Raw genomic sequence first — 20,353 nt, 5'->3', positions numbered from 1 at the left:
GCAGTTGGAATCAAACAGCCACAACTGTTTAAACTTGTAACTAGAATTAATCGAAGCTAATGAGGGTTACAATGAGCCCCATTCCAAAAATACCAGCTCCTCAATCAATGACTCGTCATTTGATAGGTGGTAGCTTGCGTTGCCCAAGGAATAAAGTTTCACATACCGATCATCACAATCCTGTTGTAGATCCCTTCTCACTAACCCTCGATTAGCTTAGCACTTTGACGCCGTCTTCCGTTTTTGTCGTTTTGACTTGTCTGAATCGGTTAGTGTGAGTACGTACTGAACTAACAACAAAAGTAAAGACATTCTTAGACATTTGTGTCAGTTTGCTCGCGGTGGTAAAGCCTATTGACACTCTCTATGTGCCTGGACTTTGCCGATTCGGCATATCTTTATCAGCTGCTATTCCCAATTGTATCAAACAATCCCAAAAGAGTTACATTTCGAACTGTTAGCGTCCGTCAGGCGTTGACTGCCAAGACAAGTAAACAATACTTAACAAATGCGTTCCTCCTTCCAGCTACCACAAGCTTTGCACACCTTGATCGATGTTTCTCGCACTCAAATTATGGGCCAATACGGCTACTTGATACCGGATCGATATGTCCGGGAAGTCCCAAATGAAGTTGATATGAACACGGCCAGCATCTTCTGGGGCTTTTCTCTCTGCGCCGCGGTCTTCACGTTGGCGAAAGGCACACAGCAAAGTTGGCGCGCATGGAAGAGACTTCATCGCGTCACGGCCTATGTGGGAATGATTTGGGTGGTTTGGCTGAGTAGTATGGTCCTTGGATGTCTCGCTTGGGGGTTCCAACGACAGTACATCGCACCCAGGTCAGTTTTGGAGTCCTCTTATGGAATCGGTTTCATGCTGACATCACACAAGCTTTGGTTTTTATTTCTCGGTTGGTTCGTTTCTCATTCCCGTTTCGCGGTAACATTCTAATATTTCAGCATTATTCTGGGCACTACAGGTCCAGTTTCTACTTCAAATCATCATCAACCGGATCGGTCTATTGATGGTCTCCAAGACTCGCGCTACCCGCCTGAAATGGATCGTGTTTGTGATAATATTGCTGGTTAATATCAGCGTCTTTGTTATCTGGATGCCAGCACGTCTTCAAATTAATGACCGATGGATTCGGTTAAATTCCATCTGGGATCGATGCGAAAAGGTTATTTTTGCTGTCGTTGATGGTGTTTTGAACGGCTACTTCATTTACTTGGTCCGGTCACGTCTTGTCGAAAATGGATTGACCAAGTATATCCCACTGTATCGGATGAATCTGGGACTCATTGTGTTGTCTCTATCATTAGATGTAAGGAGCACAGGAACCGGTGATCCCAATATGCTGACATTCTCTGACAGATCGTTTTGGTAGGACTCATGTCCTTGCCAAGTAGCTTGGTGTAGGTATTGAGTTTGTGTTGTGATGAGATATCGCTAACAATTGCAGGTACCTATCATTCCATCCCGTCGCTTACCTCTTGAAACTCCAAATCGAGATGAAAATGGCCGAACTCATCACAAAGATTGTCCGCTCTTCGGGTACCCGTGGCTCAGACGAGGGGTACTACCACAGTTCCAACATGACAAACATGAATCAGAGACAGATGACATCCACTGCTAAAGCTAAGCCCGATGGACCGTTGACAGGTATGCACGGGGCGATGCGTGGTAGAAACACAACACTCATAGAAGGTGGTGATCTGGGCGAATTGGAAAGCTCGCTCGAGTCAGCGCGAAATGGACGGGATAATATGAGTGGCATCGTGAGAACAATTGAGACGACGGTGGACAGCTCGCCAGCGCACGCCGTGGAGCCAAGTTCGCCTACTGAGGCTAAGCATAGTGAATATGCCCAAAGTACGGCAAGTTCGACATTTGTATTGGCTGGTAGATAAATAAATTATCTAATAATCTACTCTTAAATAACCTAAACTGACTTAATAATTTCGTCCCTTCGGCGTTTTAGTCTATGAGTTACTTTGTACGAGGATGGGCACTGAACCCTCCCATTCTTGCTCTAAGAGAAAAAGTGCGGGATACCTAGAAGATGAGAGGAAGGTACTAGTACTCTGATGTGCCACCGACTACCTGCCAGCTTTCTTCAAATGCGTCATCGTGGAAGCATCGCATCTGCCGCACTTGACGGTCAAGATCGCTGAAAGTTGATCCAAGAATCTTTGACCAGATTTCTTTTTCCCTTCTGCAGCCAACATCAAGCCGTGAGTATACCCTCCCCTGAGGACGGATCACCTCCTTACCATGTTTAATGTGATGCTAACTGTTTTATGCAGAGCGCGATCACCAGACAGTAAGTCTCGAATTCTTACGACATGTTCAGCGACAGGTCACTGATGTTGATGCTTCTCCTCTGCAGAAAAAGCCCACATTTCCCCAAGTACGTGATGATATCTCTGCTATTTTATTGAGAAGTTTCTAACCATGTTTGTGGTATATAGACCGACAACCTTTTTCACCGTAAGAATCCCCTGAAGATTAACACTTGTTTACGAGGCTAACATATCTATAGATCACCAAATCAATCAAAATGGCCGGCGTAAGTCAACTGCTACTGGCAACTTGTACAAAAGCTAATACATGTGGTAGTACAACAACAACCGTGGTGCCCTTCGGAGCGGTAGAGGTCGCGGCGGCCAGCGTCGTTCGGTAAGTTAGAAGCCAGTCATTGTTACAATTAGTTACTAACCTACAAGTAGCACCGTTCACATCTCGTATGTCAAATTAGCCTCCTGCTGTCAAGACACAATCTAATAGTGGACATGAATAGTATATCAACAACAATCAGCCCTCGCGGGCATTCCCTTGCGCAAGACCACCCTTTTGTCATATCAGAAAAACTCGCTAATCTTGTTTACTGTAGCCGGGATCAAAGGCCGTGAGTAACGCGGTTTCTCCTTTAATATCCAGGCTAGCCTTTGGTAGGAAGCAACGGAGAAGAAGGCTGTAAGTGAAACTTACCATCTATCCAGCTTTTCTTGAGTTCACATCACTGACTTAGTTTAGTACTGGTGCCAACAGGCTGCCGTGATTACTTTTTCCATGTTATCTTGATTAGTAATCACCGGCTGATTCATTACAAGATCCATCATCAAAAGATGGAGGAGCAGAAACAGCTCTTCCGTGTAAGTTCTCAAATAATGTATCCGCTATTGATAACTAACCTAGCACAGAATGCCTACGAGAAGATTGTCGCAAGTCAATCGAGGCAATGTATTTTTTATCGTATACTGATCACTTTATATCTGAAGGAGTGGGAGAACAAGGAGAAGGTATACATATATCCCTGTGAACTTTGCATCTACCACAGATTACCGACATATTCATCCGCTACAGGAAGCCGAAAAGGCTGAGAAGGAGGAGGATGACAAGAGAGACCAGTAGGGCCCACTTGTTTAATATTTTTATGACGGTCTTTATCGTTTTTTTTAATGGGTTTTTTTTTCTTTTTTTCTTCCATGTTTTATGAGGATGTGCTAAGCTGCCGTGGTCAATTGATTGTTGTTTTATCATGCTTGAATTTAGCGAGTCCATGCAGACCTGTAATGTTTAGGACAAGGATGAATAAATATACCATAATGTTTAGGCAAGCTCTCATGTTTATGCACTAATATTATGTTTACAACACTTGTTCCTTCTGTCAGATGATAGGATAAGCATGACTGTGTAGCCTCACTCAAGATATGGAAATGCGAGATACGTCAGTGCCATCGGTATGTAGGTGAGCATGGCATTAATAATTAATCTATGATCAACGGCTTCTGTCATTAATCTAGTCTTCAGTCACTCCCGCGAAACTGATTCCACACCATCGGCTCGCTATTGCCCCACATGATCGCTGCCGAGAGACCTGGTGATGATCCTGGCTCCTCCGTTCCGGCCCCATAGACTGGGTACTATAACCCGAAGCACATCTACAGAGCCAAGACGACGGCACCGGCAACAGCAGCAAGAACACCAGCGGCCTTGACCATGATTCCAGCACCGGCGTTGTCAACATCAACGGCAGTAGGCTTAGCAGCGCCGTCAGAGTCGGTTCCAGCAGCGCCGGTGGTAGCGGCAGTTCCATTAGACTTGTGAGTCGAGACAGCAGGAGCCGAGGTGATTGCAGTCATCTTGTCGGAGGTAGTAGTCGGTAAACCAATGCCAGTGTAATCTCCAGTGAGTGTCTCATCAGAATCTGTGCCAAAGCTGAGAGACCAATTCTCACTAGCAGTCTCCTCAGGCAAAGCACTACCAGTGTAATCGCCAGTCAGGGTCTCACCACTATCAGAGTACCAAACACCCGAAAGCAGAACGGAACCCGAGCTGGAAATGACCACAGGAGGGGTTGGGGAGCCCACGGGGTCGCTTTCCAAGAACCTGGGTGTCACCGTCTCGGTGCCCTTGTACAGAGGGCATCCGGGGACGCTCCTAGGAGGAGCACGGCCTCCTCCGCAGTCGACACCTTCGCAAATCTCGAGACTGTCCGAGACGTACCAGATGACCTTCTCGTATGTGTTTCCGTATCCTGGCTCGGGTCGGACGGTGACGGTGCTGGTGAAAGAAGTGCAGCCGTCAATGTCTGTCTTGGCCGTGATGGGGAGAGCGTAGAGAAGGGCAGCGAGGGCGATGGATCGAGACATTTTGAAGTATTTTATTTTGGTAACGAATGTAAGGGTTGCTGTAAACGACTGTATAGGTTTGGGTAACCGTAAGTTGGTAGTAACGAATGTGAGTTTGTAGAAACTTGACTCTCCTTTTGTTTCGTGTGGTGGTCTAACAATCTTCTTAAATCAGAAAGCCCCTGCCAAGAAGTGAGCTTACTACGGCCCAATTATCACGCCGTAGGTCCGTATAAAACCTCGCTATTTTGATCCTTCTCGGCCTCCTGCAGGGGGGCTTAGCTTCGACTCGTCAAGCGACGGTGCCGCTATCCGCAAGTAAGCTTAGCCAAGTGGTGAATACCACAAGGATTTGTTGCCCTGTAGGGCCGGTAACCCGTAGTTGGAAAGAAATAGTTGATCACCTTCTATGGTGTTTCAGCGGCTAGAATGTTTGAATAATTCCATCACCCCTATCCAAGAAGTCTCCGAGACAAATTTAGCTACACAATATTTTTCGTTTCCATCTACTGGCTCCCTCCAATTGCACCGCTTGGACAACAAGAGTCATGCCGAAGCCCCATGTGTTCCTCAAAGCGTCAGCACCTGTCTGAAATTGACTGGGACGTTTAAAGCTGAAGCGGCCTCGATCTATGCAACGTCTCGGTAATGACCCACAGTGCTTACATTCCTCCTGTGTCGCTAACATTTGTCTGCTCAAGGAGTAAAAGTCATCGCCCTTTCGATAGAAATTACAATAAATTGCGATCCGAGTTATATCTACAAAAGAACGAAAGTATCCTACACCAGGTTCATTTCAAGCCCTGCTCCGTTTACGATGGGCAGTCCTTGTCGTTCATGACTTTGTTTGATCTTGGGTTCGCCGTTGCACCCTCTGCGAAAGCCTTCATATAGTAATGACAGTTGCCCGGGTACCAGCCAGTCATGAAACAAAAAGGGTCAGACTTGCAGTTTTCGATACAAGGCTTCTTATCGATATCAAAAGACAAACGATAGGGTTCGAGGTCTGTCCCCCCCTTTACATTGCATGATGCTGCACTGAAATATGTCGGATTCATTGTCGTTACGGATGTAAAACCCACGTGATGGGTGATAAATGGTCCTACCGTAACCTGATATAGTGTTAGATAGAGCTGAGAGTGATCGTGCGCGTTCTTACCACTACTTCAGTAGCCTTTGTGATAGGGATGTATTTGATCTCCGTTACTACTACCGTGGTAAGGGGGCCGATGGTAGCTTGGGAAGTCACCTCGGTTGTAACATCAGTTGTCTGGGTGACAGTTTCCGTGGTAGGATCGTATACGCAGTTGCAGCCTGCAGTCACTGCAGCCTTGGAGTACTTGCTCTCGAGACTAGCAAGCACCGTTTCGGGAATAGCCCTGCGATTTTGTTTGGGTCGGTAGAGATAGACGGTAGACACGCTGATAATCGTGGTATCAGTTACAACGGGGTTTGGGGGATACACAGTCCTGGTCGTGGTCAGGGAAACAGTGGTGGTCCTATCACGCATGTCAGTCACCAATAGGAGCTTATAGTCAAAGTTGTTTCAGACTTACTCTTCCACCGAAGTTGAGATGGTCTCGGGCGGAGCAGCAATGGTTTGGAAGCTTGTTCGGGTAGTGGTGCTTGTGACTGTGACAGTTGCGGGAGTTGCCTGGAGGTAAGATGAGCAGAGAGGAACTGCTTCATCGCCAAGGAGGCTTCTGATCTCAGAACAGACATCACCTGTTTATAAACAGTAAGCAGGCTAGTTGAAGAAGAAATCGGTCAACAACAAGTGACAAGACTTACCCGACGGTTTACAAAGACCAGCATAAGCAAACGAAGCATAGGCTACCAAGCCCCAGAAAGAAGAAGAAGAAGCAACCATGGTTTTGACCACGCTATAGAGAGTGACGTTAGTTAGAAAGATAACAATTAGAACAGAGACTTTCGGGGGGCCGGGCTTTAAGAGGCATGTTGGAATTAGATCCAACGCTGTCCTCAGCCCTAACACAAGATGTTGGCCGATACTACATGACGCATAGGAGCTGATCTCGCACTGGAACCAATCTGGGCGTTGCAATCTAACTTTTTTGTATAAAACCGTTGTTAGCGTGTCAATAGTCAGTCAATAGCGTGCTATACTTGGATGTTCCTGGACTTAAATCCGCTGTCAATGTCGCATCAGCGCTAAGACAGGTTAATCAGTTGAGAGCAACGACGCAAAAGGAGCAGTCAATAGGTTCGACTGCTTGCATCAATGAATGCTTAAAAACGCGTATCGAGACTATCATCTTATTGCCCCCTATGTTTATTGTGATCTATCCGTCTGGTCAATAGGTGCAATGTCCTGGTATGTTAAAAAGCTTACATACTGTCATTATCAGCCCTTTTATCATATCCCGAACTGTAGATTTATTGTAATTCGTAAGAAGAAGATGGGACTTCTACCTGTACTGTCCCGGCTGCTTGGGTTTTGCCAGTGCAATGGATCACAGCAATGATGTCTGACCAGAAGTTGAAGTTTCTCCATCATGTTGTGCTGAGCGTCAGTTCTGAAACCACACGAGTCACATTAACCTGACTTTCATGGAGTCTGTCTCTTGAAGTCATTCCGTTATCTAGCTTAAATACATTTTGAGTTTTTGATACAGATGGATCATTTGCTGAGAATTTTGAAAATATCGAGAAGACTAGGGCTCCGGCTTACAGTTATAAAAAAAAAATTTAATCTAGTTTAAGTACGGCCTGGGCCCGTGATAAGTAGTGATTAGCTGTTTCGCATGGGGCTAGATATTGTGAATATGGAACGACGATAACATCTGTACGGTCGATATCTGTAATCGACTTAGAAGCTTAGCCAACGGTTACCTTTCATCTGCATGCTGAGTCTATTGTTTCTCTTGGTACAGAAATGAAGTGACATATCGAGGACAAGTAATGTGATACAAAAGCGAGAGATGTATCCTCCCATTTGGCCAAACTGAGGGGTATGTTACAATCTTGCCGGACAGAACGTAGAATGTTACACCGCAGATGGTCCCACTACCCCTCGTGGCATCCGAGTCCCGAAATGGGATTTTGCAACTCAATCCTCTTGGTATAAATACGTCGAAGGAATCATTACCTTTCCAACTATATGGAACAGTCAAGCTAAAAATATCAACCATGACAATCGGTGAGTGAAGATCCAGCGCAGTTTTCAAACTTTACAAAGCTAATCTTTCGAAGACTGCAAGGCAGATGATGTCGGGGGCGATGCGGGAGACCTTCGCACACTGTTTGATGAACATCCCATCCCAGTCGTCTCCCCAAAGACAGTCAGCCTGATCTCTTTCAAAACACATAACGAACTGGAGCAAACCTCTGTTGTTGTGGATGCATTCAACACTGTCTTGACCAACAATGACGCTGCTGCTCTTCAGGCATGCTTCTTCCCCGCACAAAGTTACTGGAAGGACTCATTGGCTTTGACATACCATCTGCGCACTTTCCGCGGTCCGGAAGTCATTGCTAAGAATCTTCTCGCAACGAAAGAGGCTAGACAATGCAACCCAGTATGGAAGTTGGAGGGGGCTGTCTTTGTCCCTGCGACACCAGCTCTTGTAAGTGGCCTTGAAAGGGTTTCTTTAGGTTTGTAATGATCGAACTGACTTTATCTTTTTATTTTCGTTCAGCAATTTATCGATGTATCGCTTTCTTTCAGAACTGAGTCACCCGCAGCTGCTTGCAGCGCAAGAGTCCTTCTTCTTCCCACCGAAAACAGTGATGAGGAAATTGAATGGAAGATTTGGATTCTCAGTACAAATTTGGAAAACCTGGATATCCACCCAGAAGATACATCGCTGCTCCAAAACCCTGGCCTTAGCCTTGCTGGCATGGAAAAGGTTGAGACTGATGTATTTATCATCGGCGGTGGAAACAGGTAAGTTCCCAATGGAAGTTTGTGGAAATTGAATCACTCACGCGACTCTAGTGCCGCAGCTCTCTCGGCCCGCCTCAAATGTTTCGGTGTCGAAAGTGTCATGGTAGAGCGGAATGCCAACATTGGGGACAACTGGGCCTTGCGATATGACTGTATGAAGTTTCATGTTCCGACTTCATTCGCCGAAATGCCTTATATGAGTACGTATTGCGGCGTGTCTTCGCAAACAGAAAGTAAAATAACTAACAATGGCTTGCAAAGATTATCAAGATGAGTTCCAAGGAGATCATCTCCTCAGTAAAGACGAATTGGCTGATCACTTGCGACAATTTGTGTCCTGTTTTGATCTCAACGTCATCACTTCTGCCAAGATACAGTCAACTACTTACAACAAGTTGACCAATCAATGGAAGATCAAGGTCGAAACACCTACCAAGATTATTACTGTAATTGCAAAGCATGTGGTTCAGGCCACTGGCATTGGATCGCAAAAGCCACATGTTCCCATATTAGCGAACGCACATGACTACAAAGGCATAGCCATCCATTCTTCTGATTATAGGAATGGTCAACGCTTGGTAAACCAGGGTGTCAAGGTGAGCCGCGACTTGTTGTTTGCACGCAACTCTTCTGACATGTGACAGTCCGTTCTTATCGTAGGCTCAGCAAATACAGCCTTTGATGTCTTGGAAGATTGCCATGCCGCCGGACTCCAAGTAACAATGGTCGTTCGATCTCCAACCTACATTGTTCCGTTGGGCTACATAAAGAACAAAATGAGTCTAGGCGCCTACGATTTTGGTGTTGCAGCCGCTGACAGGATGTTCCTCACACTACCGACGGAGATAAGTGGTCAATTAGCCCGCAACTCATTTCGAATGCTCGCATTGCAAGAACCAGACCGCTACGCTGCGCTTCAAAAAGCAGGTTTTCCTGTTCTTGATAGCGCCGAACCTAACCAAGCGCTGTACTCTAACTTGATTGAGAGAGCGGGTGGGCATTATGTTGACATTGGTGGTACTGAGCTGCTGGCACAGGGTAGGGCTGATGTTAAAGCAGGAGTTGAGCCCGTTGCTTTTACAGGGACAGGCTTAAGATTTTCAGACGGAAGCGCAGCTGATGCAGACGCTGTGATATGGTGCACGGGGTACGCTGACCATGATGTTCGTAACATGGCAGTCGAGATTCTCGGAGGTGATGAGGGAGTTCATGATGAAAACACACTGGGCCCTCAGGAGATTGCGGCTCGTGTTGATGCAACATGGGGTGTGGACTCGGAGGGTGAAATTCGGGGCATGTGGAAACGTCATCCACGTCTTGAGAACTATTGGATCATAGGTGGATTCACGCAGCAGCACAGGTGGTATTCGCGTGTTTTGGCGCTGCAAATCAAGGCAGAGCTTGAAGGTATCTTGCCCAAGGCTTACCGCGAGAGTTGATCAAGAATTGGAATTGGGTTATAAGTTACCGAAAAACTCTTTTTTTTGATCGTCGATTGAGTTTGTTAGTTGATCGGTTGTGATATGATAACGATTGCCTAGCTGCTTATGATGATCGATGCACTAAAAAAACACGCGACAATGTTACATCGAATTTCGGCGAAAGGACGGGCTTATTTAAGTATTTTAGCAGCACTACGTTGAAGAACAGGTTGTCACGATGGTGGACAGCAGACAAGCTCTAGGGTATAAGAATAAATGAGCCAAGATTATAGTCTTTCAGTACAAACCGACGTCTTAATTCTAATCCTGATATCTCAGGTAGCTGATTATTTCACCAACATTGGAGCTTATCTCTGAGAAAGTGATCGTGCGACAATAGTAAAAGGAGGCCTACTCGGACCGCGTACAAAGACGAGTATCCGCGTATACAATGTCATCCTCGACGGCTAATTCCGTTGCTGACATGCTCCAAAAGTGTCCCTGTTTCAGCATTCACCTGACTCGATCGTATTTTTTTAATGACAGGGGATAATTCTGGTCCACAATCGAGTCGAATTGCCGGGTTTGACTGTCACTGACCCCAGACTTTGATCAGTGACAGACCAGAACGCATAAAATGACCAGATTATAGAGTGGGACAGGAGACAAGGAAACACTTTCTGATTGCTTGTTTTACGGTGTCCGATTACCTGGATACAGGGCAGGGATGTAAAGTCGGGATGAACCAAGACGCCGAGCATCCGTCGACTTGGCTCCGATTATTAGTGCACATATTTTAATATTTGGACTATCTCTTCTTTGAAAGATCTCTGATCTTACCCTAGAATACTATCTCGTGTCATTGGTTGTACAAAGTTCTCATGACTAGTAGACAAACTGTCAACTGTGCTTGTCTCTGTTTCAGTTGACGTGCCCCTAAGTAAAGTCAGTGCACACGACACGACATGACACGCTACTGTATGGCACCTGTAATCAACCATCAATCGGCATTCCAAAGCCAAGCGTACCAAGCTTCAAAGAGCCACAAAAGTCTGTCACTGTCAATCAAGCTTCTTTTTAACAGTAAATGACGAGAACAAAAAGCACACTTTGATCAGGGGGGGAAACCGACAAAAACATGGCAAGAGGGGAATATCCACTTAATGATTCCACCTCATTTCCGCAAGCGACTGGGGCTAGACATAGCTTCTCCAGCCCTGTCCTTCCGACTTGAAGTCTAGATTCATAATCAATCAGCAGGTTATCGTAGCTGAATACTGTATTGTACTTTTGAGAAATTACACAATCCTCCAAATCTTGCAAGTGAATAGCAAGACTTCACAGTATTTCTCCAGATATTGTTTTGTCGATCATACCGGAATAAATACATGGTTACATTTTCATCCTATGTTAACCCTGATGATCAAAAAGGGACAATCGTTTCAAGTTCCGTATAATCGTAAAAGGCAGACGGAGTTACTACGAACTCACTCTAGATTCGGCTATGTTGAAGATTATTCCGCCAATCGTAGCTCAACCCACGTTGACAACACCCTTGTACGTGATCTGAAACACCACCTTACTAGGGTCTAGGTGGGATGTAATCCATCGCAAGAGAGGAGACTCAATGGTCCAAGGCTACATCGAATCTTTCTTATATAAAGTCAAAGGTATCTCTGTTCTCCAGTCTCTTTCCTCCTCAGTTCCAACTCATCTTTCAATCATCCAACTACTTACAATCTTTTAACCCTGGTGGTTTATACTCTCTTTTCACAACAAACAAACAACCCTCAACACTTCTTTCTACAACAACCAACACCATCAAAATGAAGTTCTCCATCGTCTTCGCCGGCCTCTTCGCCTCCACCGCCATCGCCACTCCCCAGGGCAATGTCACCCCCAACACCATGGGCGCCCTCGAGAAGCGCGCCTCTTTCCCCATCCCCGCCTCCAAGGGCTCCGTCACCTACAAGAAGGTCGAGTACATCTCCGGCACCTTCGACGGTGGCATGAAGACCTACGGCCGTGGTGTCAAGTGCACTGGTCAGGCTGAAGGTGGCGACAGCGACGCCGTCTTCATCCTCAAGAACGGTGCCACCCTCAAGAACGCTATCATCGGCGCCGACCAGATCGAGGGTGTTCACTGCGAGGGCTCTTGCACCATCGAGAACGTCTGGTGGAAGAAGGTCTGCGAGGATGCTCTCTCCCTCAAGGGTGACGGTAACGCTCTCATCAAGGGCGGTGGTGCCACCGGTGCTGCTGACAAGGTCATCCAGCACAACGGTCTCGGCACGGTCACCATCGATGGCTTCACCGTTGTCGACTTCGGCAAGCTTTACCGATCTTGCGGTAACTGCAAGAAGATGGGCACCCGTAACGTTGTCGTCAAGAACGTCAAGGCCTACAACGGAAAGGTCCTCACTGGCATCAACTCCAACAAGGGTGATATCTCCACCATCACCGGTACTTGCGCTTCTTCCGTCAAGGAGATCTGCGTTGAGTACCAGGGTACCACCCCCGGCAACGAGCCCAAGAAGATTGGCTCTGGTCCCAGCAAGGCTTGCAAGTACTCTTCCGTCAGCTCTTGCTAAGCGCTTCGCTATAGATTTGTAGACTGGACGCTCAGGGTAGTGGCCGGTCTATAAAAGGAATCGAGAGGGGCTAATCAAGGTGCTTGAAGTACCCGTTTGTGAAGATTGAGGAAGTTACCAATTGTATTTTCCTGTATATATAAATTCTGCTTAATACATACTCTGGACAAGTAACATACTTCATCTCCAACTCGTCGTGATGCATATCAAGCAGTTATCCAACTTATGCCGGCCTTTCGATCTTGGGTGCAGGTAGCTTTCTATATCCAAGACCCGAGACAAACGTCTGATACCATTCTCGTGGTTCATCCTCAGCCAGCTCAAGATAAAACTGAGCGTGTCCTTCTGCTGATACGCCATTCCACATAGGTGCACCATCTTCCAGCCTCTCATCAGCGTAGTAAAATCTGTCGTTAGAATTAGCACTAGTCTGGTCGTGACTCAGTTCAAAGGCTTACCTATATCCCTTGTTCCTGTAGCTGCTGGAAGCTATCTCAATCAAATGCGCCGAAGCCGTCTTGCCGACACTCAATGTCATAATGACTGGAAGAGGAGTGACGTTTGCGCAGTTGCCGGTTAAGATGAAAGTGGGCTTGCTCGAAGCAGGGAGGTCGGCCCAGCCTTTTACAGCTTCTTGGGCTGCTGCGTAGACGCTGACAATGTTGACAATAGTACTGCTCTGGAAATGATCCAACGGGACCTGGAAGATGTCATCTGCGTCGTTCCATTGACCCGCGTACGCTATTCTAAGTTAACGATGCTGCATCGCATGTTGGGACCAATTACTGACTATTGTAAACAACGACGGTAGGAAACCCGAATGCACTCTTAGTTTTGGCAAAGGCATCCACCACAGAGCTGGTATCGCTGCAGTCGGTGGGAATGTGCAGCTCGGTTTCTGTCGAAGTATCGGGGTTCTGGGATCGCGAGGCGAGAGCAACTTTGTGTCCTTTTGCAAGAAAGGCTTTGGCTACGCTGGTTCCGACGTTGGAGCCAGCACCGAAGATGAGGACAACAGGGGAAGCCATTTCAGCTTGTCAAATTAGGAAGAGTACTCGTGCAAGTGTAGGTAGTAAGCTAGGATTTTGGGATGTTTTATCTCTCAAGACCTTGGGATGTCGTCGTATTTGTACTCGGCTGAACAAACAATATCAAGCTCTGAGCCGATACCTGGTGGCGCTTAGGCTAGCGGACTTAAACAACCTTATTTCTGGATTTAACAAATCGTGCAGAGAGGGTAAATACGATCCCGAGCGCCTCCCGTATAGATACGGAGAAGAAAGCAATCAGGCTGTACTGAATAATCGCATTATCATTTCCTTGGTCAGCCACGGGTGGTAAGATTGAGACCATTTTCCACCAAACAGTACAGGTTAGCGTCTCATAATAAGCATCTGATCACCGCTTACTTGCATGGGCTTAGCGTTAGTTCTCCTCTCGATAATTCAGCCAGGACGCAACCTACATCTTAACTCCATACCACGATGGAAGCTGCATCGTATCACGCTACAGCATGTATTGGCTGTCGCAGACGCGGTCGAAAATGTGACAGGACGCTACCAAAATGCCTCAGCTGCGAGAAACGAGGTGTGGCCTGTGAAGGCTATGTCACGAAATGGCCAGGCGTAGCTGCGCGTGGTAAACTGGCTGGAAGGTCTATCCCCGTTGCTGATAGTTCGGTCATCATCGCAGGGACTCACTCAAGAGCAAGACAAAGACGACTAAAGCGAGATACATCCACGACGCCCTCAAAATCATCCACTGTCAACCCTGTCCCCTCTGATGAGGTTGATAAATTCATTCAATATTGTACTTTTTCGAATACCTCTGACTGGTCTTGTCTACTAATACCAGCTGTACAGATATCGCGGACCTCAGTACTATTTTCTTCCTTGGAAATGGACCGAGCGAAAACCCCATGTTTCACTATGTTCTTCCTTTGATAGACAGCGTGCCTCCAATCCGCTTTGCTCTCGCTGGATCTGCATCGTGCCACATCGCAGCCAAGACTTCAGACGAACTACTGGAGCAGAAGAGTTTACGGTTGCGCCTTCATGCAACGCACCTATTACGAGAGATGCTCCAGAAGCCGAACACTGCAACAGATCACACCATTTTGGCAAGCATATTGATGCTTGCACAGCTTGACGTATGAACGTCTGAGATGTTGGCGAGGGGTTGGCTAACGAGAGACAGATGTGTTCGGGGGATTGCGTCGAGTTTCAAACTCACTTGAAAGCTGCTGTTGCTGTGATACGAAACCCTGGCTATGCTGGATCAGCCAACAAACATTATTTTGAGCAGCGTCTTACATGGTAAGTCACGATGTGGAACAGGACAAAAGCTTTTATTAACTCTCAACTCCAGGCTTGATGTTATGAGCTCCACTACCTCTCAGAGCCCACCAAATCTGACAATTGCAGAAGTCAAGGCAATAATCGGTCGCTTCACAAGTAACGGTCAAAGGCAATGGTGTTACGATGTGTTTCCGTGCCCAATTGATTTGTTTGAGATCATCATCGAGGCTACCTTTCTGTTCAAAACTCCCCATCTTGACTTGGAGCAAGTGAAGTTGCAGATCGAAGACTTGGAGAGGAGACTGTTCGATTGGAAGTGTCCTGCCATGTCAGGTCCACGAAAACACATGGTTGAGATATGGAGGCTAGGTATATTAGCTTACCTCCGTCGACTATTTCCTCACATGACTCACCGCGATGTGGAGGAACCCCTGTCGGATCAAGTACTGGATCTGGCAGAGAATATTTCTCCGGCATCATCATGGAGTTATGCGTTGCTGTGGCCCATCTTCCAAGCCGCTGTCATATTAAGTGATGATGCTCCGACGGAAAAGGACCAGATCAGAAGTCGCCTTGAGATTGCACTTAAGACTATTGGATGTCGACATCATAGCAATGCTCTTGAAACATTGGAGATTGTTTGGGCACGAAGTCAAGAGTTTGATCCTTCTACTATCAGTATCCCTGGTCGTACAGTTATGCTAGTGTAGCTAATACGATGAAGAGAAGGAAGAACCCAAGAGTCCCTCAGTCCCGGAACCATTAACTCCATCATCACTTCAAGTGCTTGGCCAGTACTTCATCAAGCTCTTGCCTGATCTCATCCTTTGCCGTCTCATCCACCCAACACATATCGACAGAATGCCTCGTCAACATCACCATGTCCCCATCGCTAAAGTCGCACATCTTCTTGACCAAGAGTAGATCATGCAAGATCCAGCAATCCTCCATATACGCCGGGTCATCGCTCCCAATAGAGAGCGGAATCCCAGCATCAAACAACGTTCGGATCCTCGGGAAAATCTCTTCGACAGGTTCATGACGAAGATATCCCCAGGGCGTAATCGTCATACCGATACCTCGTTCTTTGATGACACGAATGAGCTCTGGGTCTTGCGCTGCGTTGAGACCGTGGTCAATACGGTCTGCGCCAGTGGAACCAAGGTCAGATGCGACTTGACGGATGTTCTGATGGGTGTCTTTCTGTCCCACATCGCAGTGTGCTGTAATGCGGAATCCATCTTTTCGAGCTCTGTTGTAGACGTCTGCAAACATGAGAGGAGGTCTGTCGTTTTCATCAGAGTCAAGACCAATGCCCACAACCATATTCTTGTACGGAAGAACAGATTCGTATGTTTCGGTGGCTGATTCGACTGACTCATCACGGAGAAAGCACATGATCCATTTCGATTTGAGCTGAGATGATGTTAGCACGTATTGTCGACAGTCAATTCATGTTACTCACATTCAAGCGCGCCTCGGCTTCCTCTTGAGCTCTGCGAAACCCATTCATAATGGTGTGAAACGCAACACCCCGTCTTGTGTGCCCCTGTGGATCGAAGAAAGGTTCACAGTACCTAACATTCACCGCAGCAGCACGCTCGAAGTAATTCATCGCGAGATCATAAAAGTCCTGCTCTGTGATAAGAACTTTAAAGCCTCCATAGTAAGCCTCGAAGAAAGTAAAGCTTTCCTCAGTGTTATCAATGCGATGTCCTGGTCGTGGTTGGATAATCGTATATGACTCTCTGAGCTGCTCGAGACTGCGGTACACAGTTCCGGTGCGCTCAAGCTTGAGGGTTTGACCGTTTCTCTTGGCAAGCTCCCAGCGTAGCTCAGGAGTCAGGGTGCCTTCGATATGGACGTGGAGTTCTACTTTAGGGAGATCTAGTATGAACTTGTCATCGGCATCCAGCAGCTCTTGTCGAAGAGACAGGCGCTCATCAAGGGTCATGGCAAATTCCATGGTGCTGATGTCTTTGGCTCTTGGAAGAATTGTTACTGATCAGGAAGTAAAAAGAAGTTATGAGTTGAGTAGAAAAACAAATAAGAACTTGCAGGATTTTCATCTGAATTTATATTCGAGATTCCATTGTCAAAGAATTGTTAATGTTAGTGGGTGAGGGAGGCTAGTCCAAGATAGGCTGCTATCTCAGTCAGTGACTCTCATGATGAGACACGTACAGGGATCATTGAGCTAGACCAGAATAGGTTGCTATTTCAGTCATAGTGATACAAGCCTGCATTAAAGCTCACATGTGATGACCAAACAGAGAATCGTGACTCATCAGCTTTTACTTATAGCGACGACTAAACTCGAGGGGATTAAACCACATGGCACGATCATTCAATTTCAACCTATATCACAGTTACTGTGAGCTGGGCTACTATAAATGCTGGGTAAGAGAGTGTTGAAACAAATGCACTGGAAGGAGGCTCGATAATGCAAGCAGTAGATCAGCCAGTACTGACCGTCATGACACAGACATCAACTTGGTCAAGCAACAGCATGTGAATCAAGCAGTCTCATATTCCTGAAAGACAAAGTATTGACGTATCTACTGTCTATGAATCCAGAATCTCTACTCATAAAACCTCAATCCCAACTCATTCCACTTCCATGAACCATCCACCTCAAAGATCTTTCCCATCTTAGTAGACGTAGTAGACCATGGTCTCGTTCTCCTGGGCTCGAAGCTTGCGGTTTCGTCGCATGAGAATGAACTTGGCCAACCATGCAAGAGCAGCAGTACCAATACTGAAACCAGCGCTGCTTCCCATAGCAATAGCATAGCGAGGTGCATCGCTCTTGGGCCACAGGTAAGGAGTCCAAATGAAGCTGACGTTCATGATCATGGTAACCATGCTGATAGCAACGGCCTTCTTCTCCTTTGTCTGACCACAGACAGAACCGCACCAACCAAGGATAAGACTGTTGACGGCGTAAGTACCGATGGTGAAGATTACCATGCAGACGTAGCGGCCTGCTGTGTTCATGGTGGCAGCAGCGGCAGCGAAACCGACAACGGCGACGGCCTTGGAAGCGGTGATGTGCCAGGTTCGCTCGTTGTAGCGACCGGACATCCAGGAGACGAGGATAGTGCTTGCGCCAGCGATGAGGTAAGGAGGGCAAGTAAGGACGAGAGTGATAGTTCGGTCAAAGCCAAGAGTCTCGACGACGGTAGGGAAGAAGTTCTTGAAACCGTTGGCAGCCAAATGGAGATGAGCCATGGCACAGAAGATCCAGACAAGAGGGTCCTTGGCAGCCTGCTTCAAACCCTCCATGGTGCTAGTCTCACCCTTGTTGCCGACAGTATCGAGTTCCATACGGTTGTAGGCCAGTTGTCGCTCCTCCTCAGTCAACCATCTGGTAGTAAGAGGGAAATCGGGAAGGATGAAGTATCCGACAACAGCGATGACAAAAGTGACAGCACCCTGAAGGATGAAGAGCCACTTCCAGCCAGCAATACCAGCGACATCATCAAGACCGTGGAAGATACCAGCGGCGATGAGACCGGCAAAGGCAGTTGCGAGAATGTTTCCGGTGTAGAGAATGGCGATTCGTGTGGCGACTTCCTTTCGTGTGTAGAAGATGGAGAGGAGGTAGACGGCACCGGGGTAGTAAGGAGCTTCGGTGAGACCGAGGAAGAAGCGGGTGAGGAGGAGACCCTTGTAGTCTTTGGCGACGGCGGTGAGAGCGCTGACTACAGCCCAGAGCATCATCATGACACCCTTGAAGATGTTAGTGTGAGTTTCGACGGAACCAGTCAGAGGAACGTACCATGTAGCGACTGGGGCGAGTTCGGGTCAGGAACATGTTGGAGGGAATTTGCCCCAAGATGTAACCAACAAACAGGATGGAAACACAGGTTTGGTACTCTGAAGCGGCGTTAGTACAAATTGATGGCATCTTCAAACTAGTAACTTACCAGTTCCTTTGAGGTTGAGATCTTCTTCAAGATCATTCAATCGAGCCAAAGCAATGGCATTTCGATCAAGATAGTTGAGCCAGTACATGCTCCAAAGCATAGGCATCATCCATCGGTCAAGCTTCTTGACCAGTGCGATTTCCTTGGGGTCTGTCTTCTCATGGGCACCAGAGTAATCTGTCTTTTCATACGTGGGGACAGGCTTCTCTGGGTGCTCATCTTGGAAGATCTGAGGCTCGGCATCTCTGTTGATGTCGGCCTTTTCATCACGGTTGTTCTGGGCCATGATGGCGAAGAGCTAGAATAGCTACAAGATTGAGAAGATGAGATGAGATGAAGAAGAGATAGGAGGGTAGTCAAAGCGATCGACTGCCTTGGAGAAAGAATCTTGAAAGGGGGTACGGGAGGAGTGTTATATAGATATGGGGAGGCATGATGGATATGGGGTAAAATCTGGGGATAGGGCTAATGGTACAGACGATCTCCCCCATTACCCAAGGCTCCGTCTCTCCCCGCAATGCGGGGTGCATTACCTGAGACGGAGAGAGCTGTAAGGGAGTGGCAACGGTAATGGGACAGTAGTGGTAGCAGTAGTGGACAATGCCGGGGACAAGATCTGGGTAAAACTAAGCTACGAGATTAGGTTGGTCTAGAACCCAACGTGTCAAGTGGCTGGAACCGTGTGAAGATGGATACGCCAAGCCAATTTGGGGTAGCAACGATAAATAATCTGGGTCTTATTCCAAGTTTGCTTCGTCTGAGTTGCTACTCTATGCAAGGATGAAGCTATACCCAACGGTCTGTGGATGGGCCATCTGTTGGTCTTTGCTTTACCAGTTACTCCATCGTGTGAGCAAGTATGCGACGCTAGAAAATGAATCCCACGTCGCCAAGGTATAGGTCATCCAGCTTGCATGGTTGACGGGCGTTGGCAGGTTGGAGCGTATGCCATATCAAGGCACAAGCTTTACGAGGAGGCTTCTTTCCTTCCAGAAGGTTATCACTGAGTGTCAGCGGCGCTTTGCTTGTTAGTGTCTGATTGGACCAAAATCCCGAAGGCACAGCCCGCAAGGGAGACATGATGGTGTCGTAAAGATGTGCTCTCGAGTAGACTGTTAGACTGTGTGTATGATAACATCCGCTGTTAACGCGTCTGTGCTGGACAACGGCGACAGTTCCTAAACAGGGTTTTGCGGCCGCTCGGTATCAGACACTAACCTGAAATGGGAAGGAGTTTAAGCTTAAACGATTAAGGTTGTGGAGAAGAGGAGACTGGCAAGCAGTTGAGTTGTGAGAGGAGAGAACTGGCTCCAGAAGTGATCCCCGAGTGGCTGATCTTTCCCCGCGTTGTGGGAGACCATCCGAAAACCAGCCGTTTTAAACGTGAGGCTTTGTGATTGTCTGTGATGAACTTGCTGGTTGCATGATTCATTGGGTTGTGCCAAGATGAACCAGTCTCCGCATCCTTTGGCTGACAATTCCTTGGCTTTTGTCGTGGTGAGCGACTCCGCAGACCAAGACTCTCCCCTCTCTTGGCCTTTCTCCTCCTCACTATAGGGTAGAATTAATCTTA

At 47.1% G+C, this 20,353-nt stretch overlaps 9 protein-coding genes across 9 annotated transcripts; 4 read left to right on the top strand and 5 right to left on the bottom strand.

Annotated features, from left to right (window-relative positions):
- Positions 1-1,025: 1,025 nt before the first annotated feature.
- On the top strand, positions 1,026-1,911 carry FGSG_02389 (uncharacterized protein; the record flags this gene model as incomplete). Its single annotated transcript, XM_011319999.1, has 3 exons — positions 1,026-1,325; positions 1,376-1,416; positions 1,464-1,911. The coding sequence occupies 3 exons, from the start codon at positions 1,026-1,028 to the stop codon at positions 1,909-1,911; spliced, it is 789 nt and encodes a 262-aa protein (XP_011318301.1).
- A 2,034-nt stretch (positions 1,912-3,945) lies between these two features.
- On the bottom strand, positions 3,946-4,656 carry FGSG_12123 (uncharacterized protein; the record flags this gene model as incomplete). The annotated part of the gene is made up of 1 exon (XM_011319998.1): positions 3,946-4,656. The coding sequence occupies one exon, from the start codon at positions 4,654-4,656 to the stop codon at positions 3,946-3,948; it is 711 nt and encodes a 236-aa protein (XP_011318300.1).
- A 1,042-nt stretch (positions 4,657-5,698) lies between these two features.
- FGSG_12122 (uncharacterized protein) lies at positions 5,699-6,505 on the bottom strand (the record flags this gene model as incomplete). Its single annotated transcript, XM_011319997.1, has 4 exons — positions 5,699-5,737; positions 5,795-6,134; positions 6,192-6,360; positions 6,427-6,505. 4 exons carry the CDS (start codon positions 6,503-6,505, stop codon positions 5,699-5,701), a joined length of 627 nt encoding a protein of 208 aa, XP_011318299.1.
- A 1,280-nt stretch (positions 6,506-7,785) lies between these two features.
- FGSG_02387 (uncharacterized protein) lies at positions 7,786-9,981 on the top strand (the record flags this gene model as incomplete). The annotated part of the gene is made up of 6 exons (XM_011319996.1): positions 7,786-7,795; positions 7,849-8,222; positions 8,295-8,542; positions 8,594-8,742; positions 8,804-9,120; positions 9,187-9,981. The coding sequence occupies 6 exons, from the start codon at positions 7,786-7,788 to the stop codon at positions 9,979-9,981; spliced, it is 1,893 nt and encodes a 630-aa protein (XP_011318298.1).
- A 1,808-nt stretch (positions 9,982-11,789) lies between these two features.
- Positions 11,790-12,554, top strand: FGSG_02386 (uncharacterized protein; the record flags this gene model as incomplete). Its single annotated transcript, XM_011319995.1, has 1 exon — positions 11,790-12,554. The coding sequence occupies one exon, from the start codon at positions 11,790-11,792 to the stop codon at positions 12,552-12,554; it is 765 nt and encodes a 254-aa protein (XP_011318297.1).
- Positions 12,555-12,777: 223 nt separating this feature from the next.
- On the bottom strand, positions 12,778-13,582 carry FGSG_02385 (uncharacterized protein; the record flags this gene model as incomplete). Its single annotated transcript, XM_011319994.1, has 3 exons — positions 12,778-12,961; positions 13,013-13,295; positions 13,345-13,582. 3 exons carry the CDS (start codon positions 13,580-13,582, stop codon positions 12,778-12,780), a joined length of 705 nt encoding a protein of 234 aa, XP_011318296.1.
- A 456-nt stretch (positions 13,583-14,038) lies between these two features.
- On the top strand, positions 14,039-15,561 carry FGSG_02384 (uncharacterized protein; the record flags this gene model as incomplete). Its single annotated transcript, XM_011319993.1, has 4 exons — positions 14,039-14,363; positions 14,417-14,703; positions 14,751-14,869; positions 14,922-15,561. The coding sequence occupies 4 exons, from the start codon at positions 14,039-14,041 to the stop codon at positions 15,559-15,561; spliced, it is 1,371 nt and encodes a 456-aa protein (XP_011318295.1).
- A 64-nt stretch (positions 15,562-15,625) lies between these two features.
- On the bottom strand, positions 15,626-16,817 carry FGSG_02383 (uncharacterized protein; the record flags this gene model as incomplete). Its single annotated transcript, XM_011319992.1, has 3 exons — positions 15,626-16,267; positions 16,317-16,347; positions 16,429-16,817. The coding sequence occupies 3 exons, from the start codon at positions 16,815-16,817 to the stop codon at positions 15,626-15,628; spliced, it is 1,062 nt and encodes a 353-aa protein (XP_011318294.1).
- Positions 16,818-17,421: 604 nt separating this feature from the next.
- FGSG_02382 (uncharacterized protein) lies at positions 17,422-19,066 on the bottom strand (the record flags this gene model as incomplete). Its single annotated transcript, XM_011319991.1, has 3 exons — positions 17,422-18,583; positions 18,633-18,730; positions 18,781-19,066. The coding sequence occupies 3 exons, from the start codon at positions 19,064-19,066 to the stop codon at positions 17,504-17,506; spliced, it is 1,464 nt and encodes a 487-aa protein (XP_011318293.1). The 3' UTR covers positions 17,422-17,503.
- Positions 19,067-20,353: the final 1,287 nt, after the last annotated feature.

Source organism: Fusarium graminearum, chromosome 1 (genome assembly GCF_000240135.3).
Source record: "Fusarium graminearum PH-1 chromosome 1, whole genome shotgun sequence".
NCBI classification, from domain to species: domain Eukaryota; kingdom Fungi; phylum Ascomycota; class Sordariomycetes; order Hypocreales; family Nectriaceae; genus Fusarium; species Fusarium graminearum.
The sequence above is the reverse complement of the archived record's forward strand: the minus strand, read 5'-3'. Positions and strand labels throughout refer to the sequence as shown.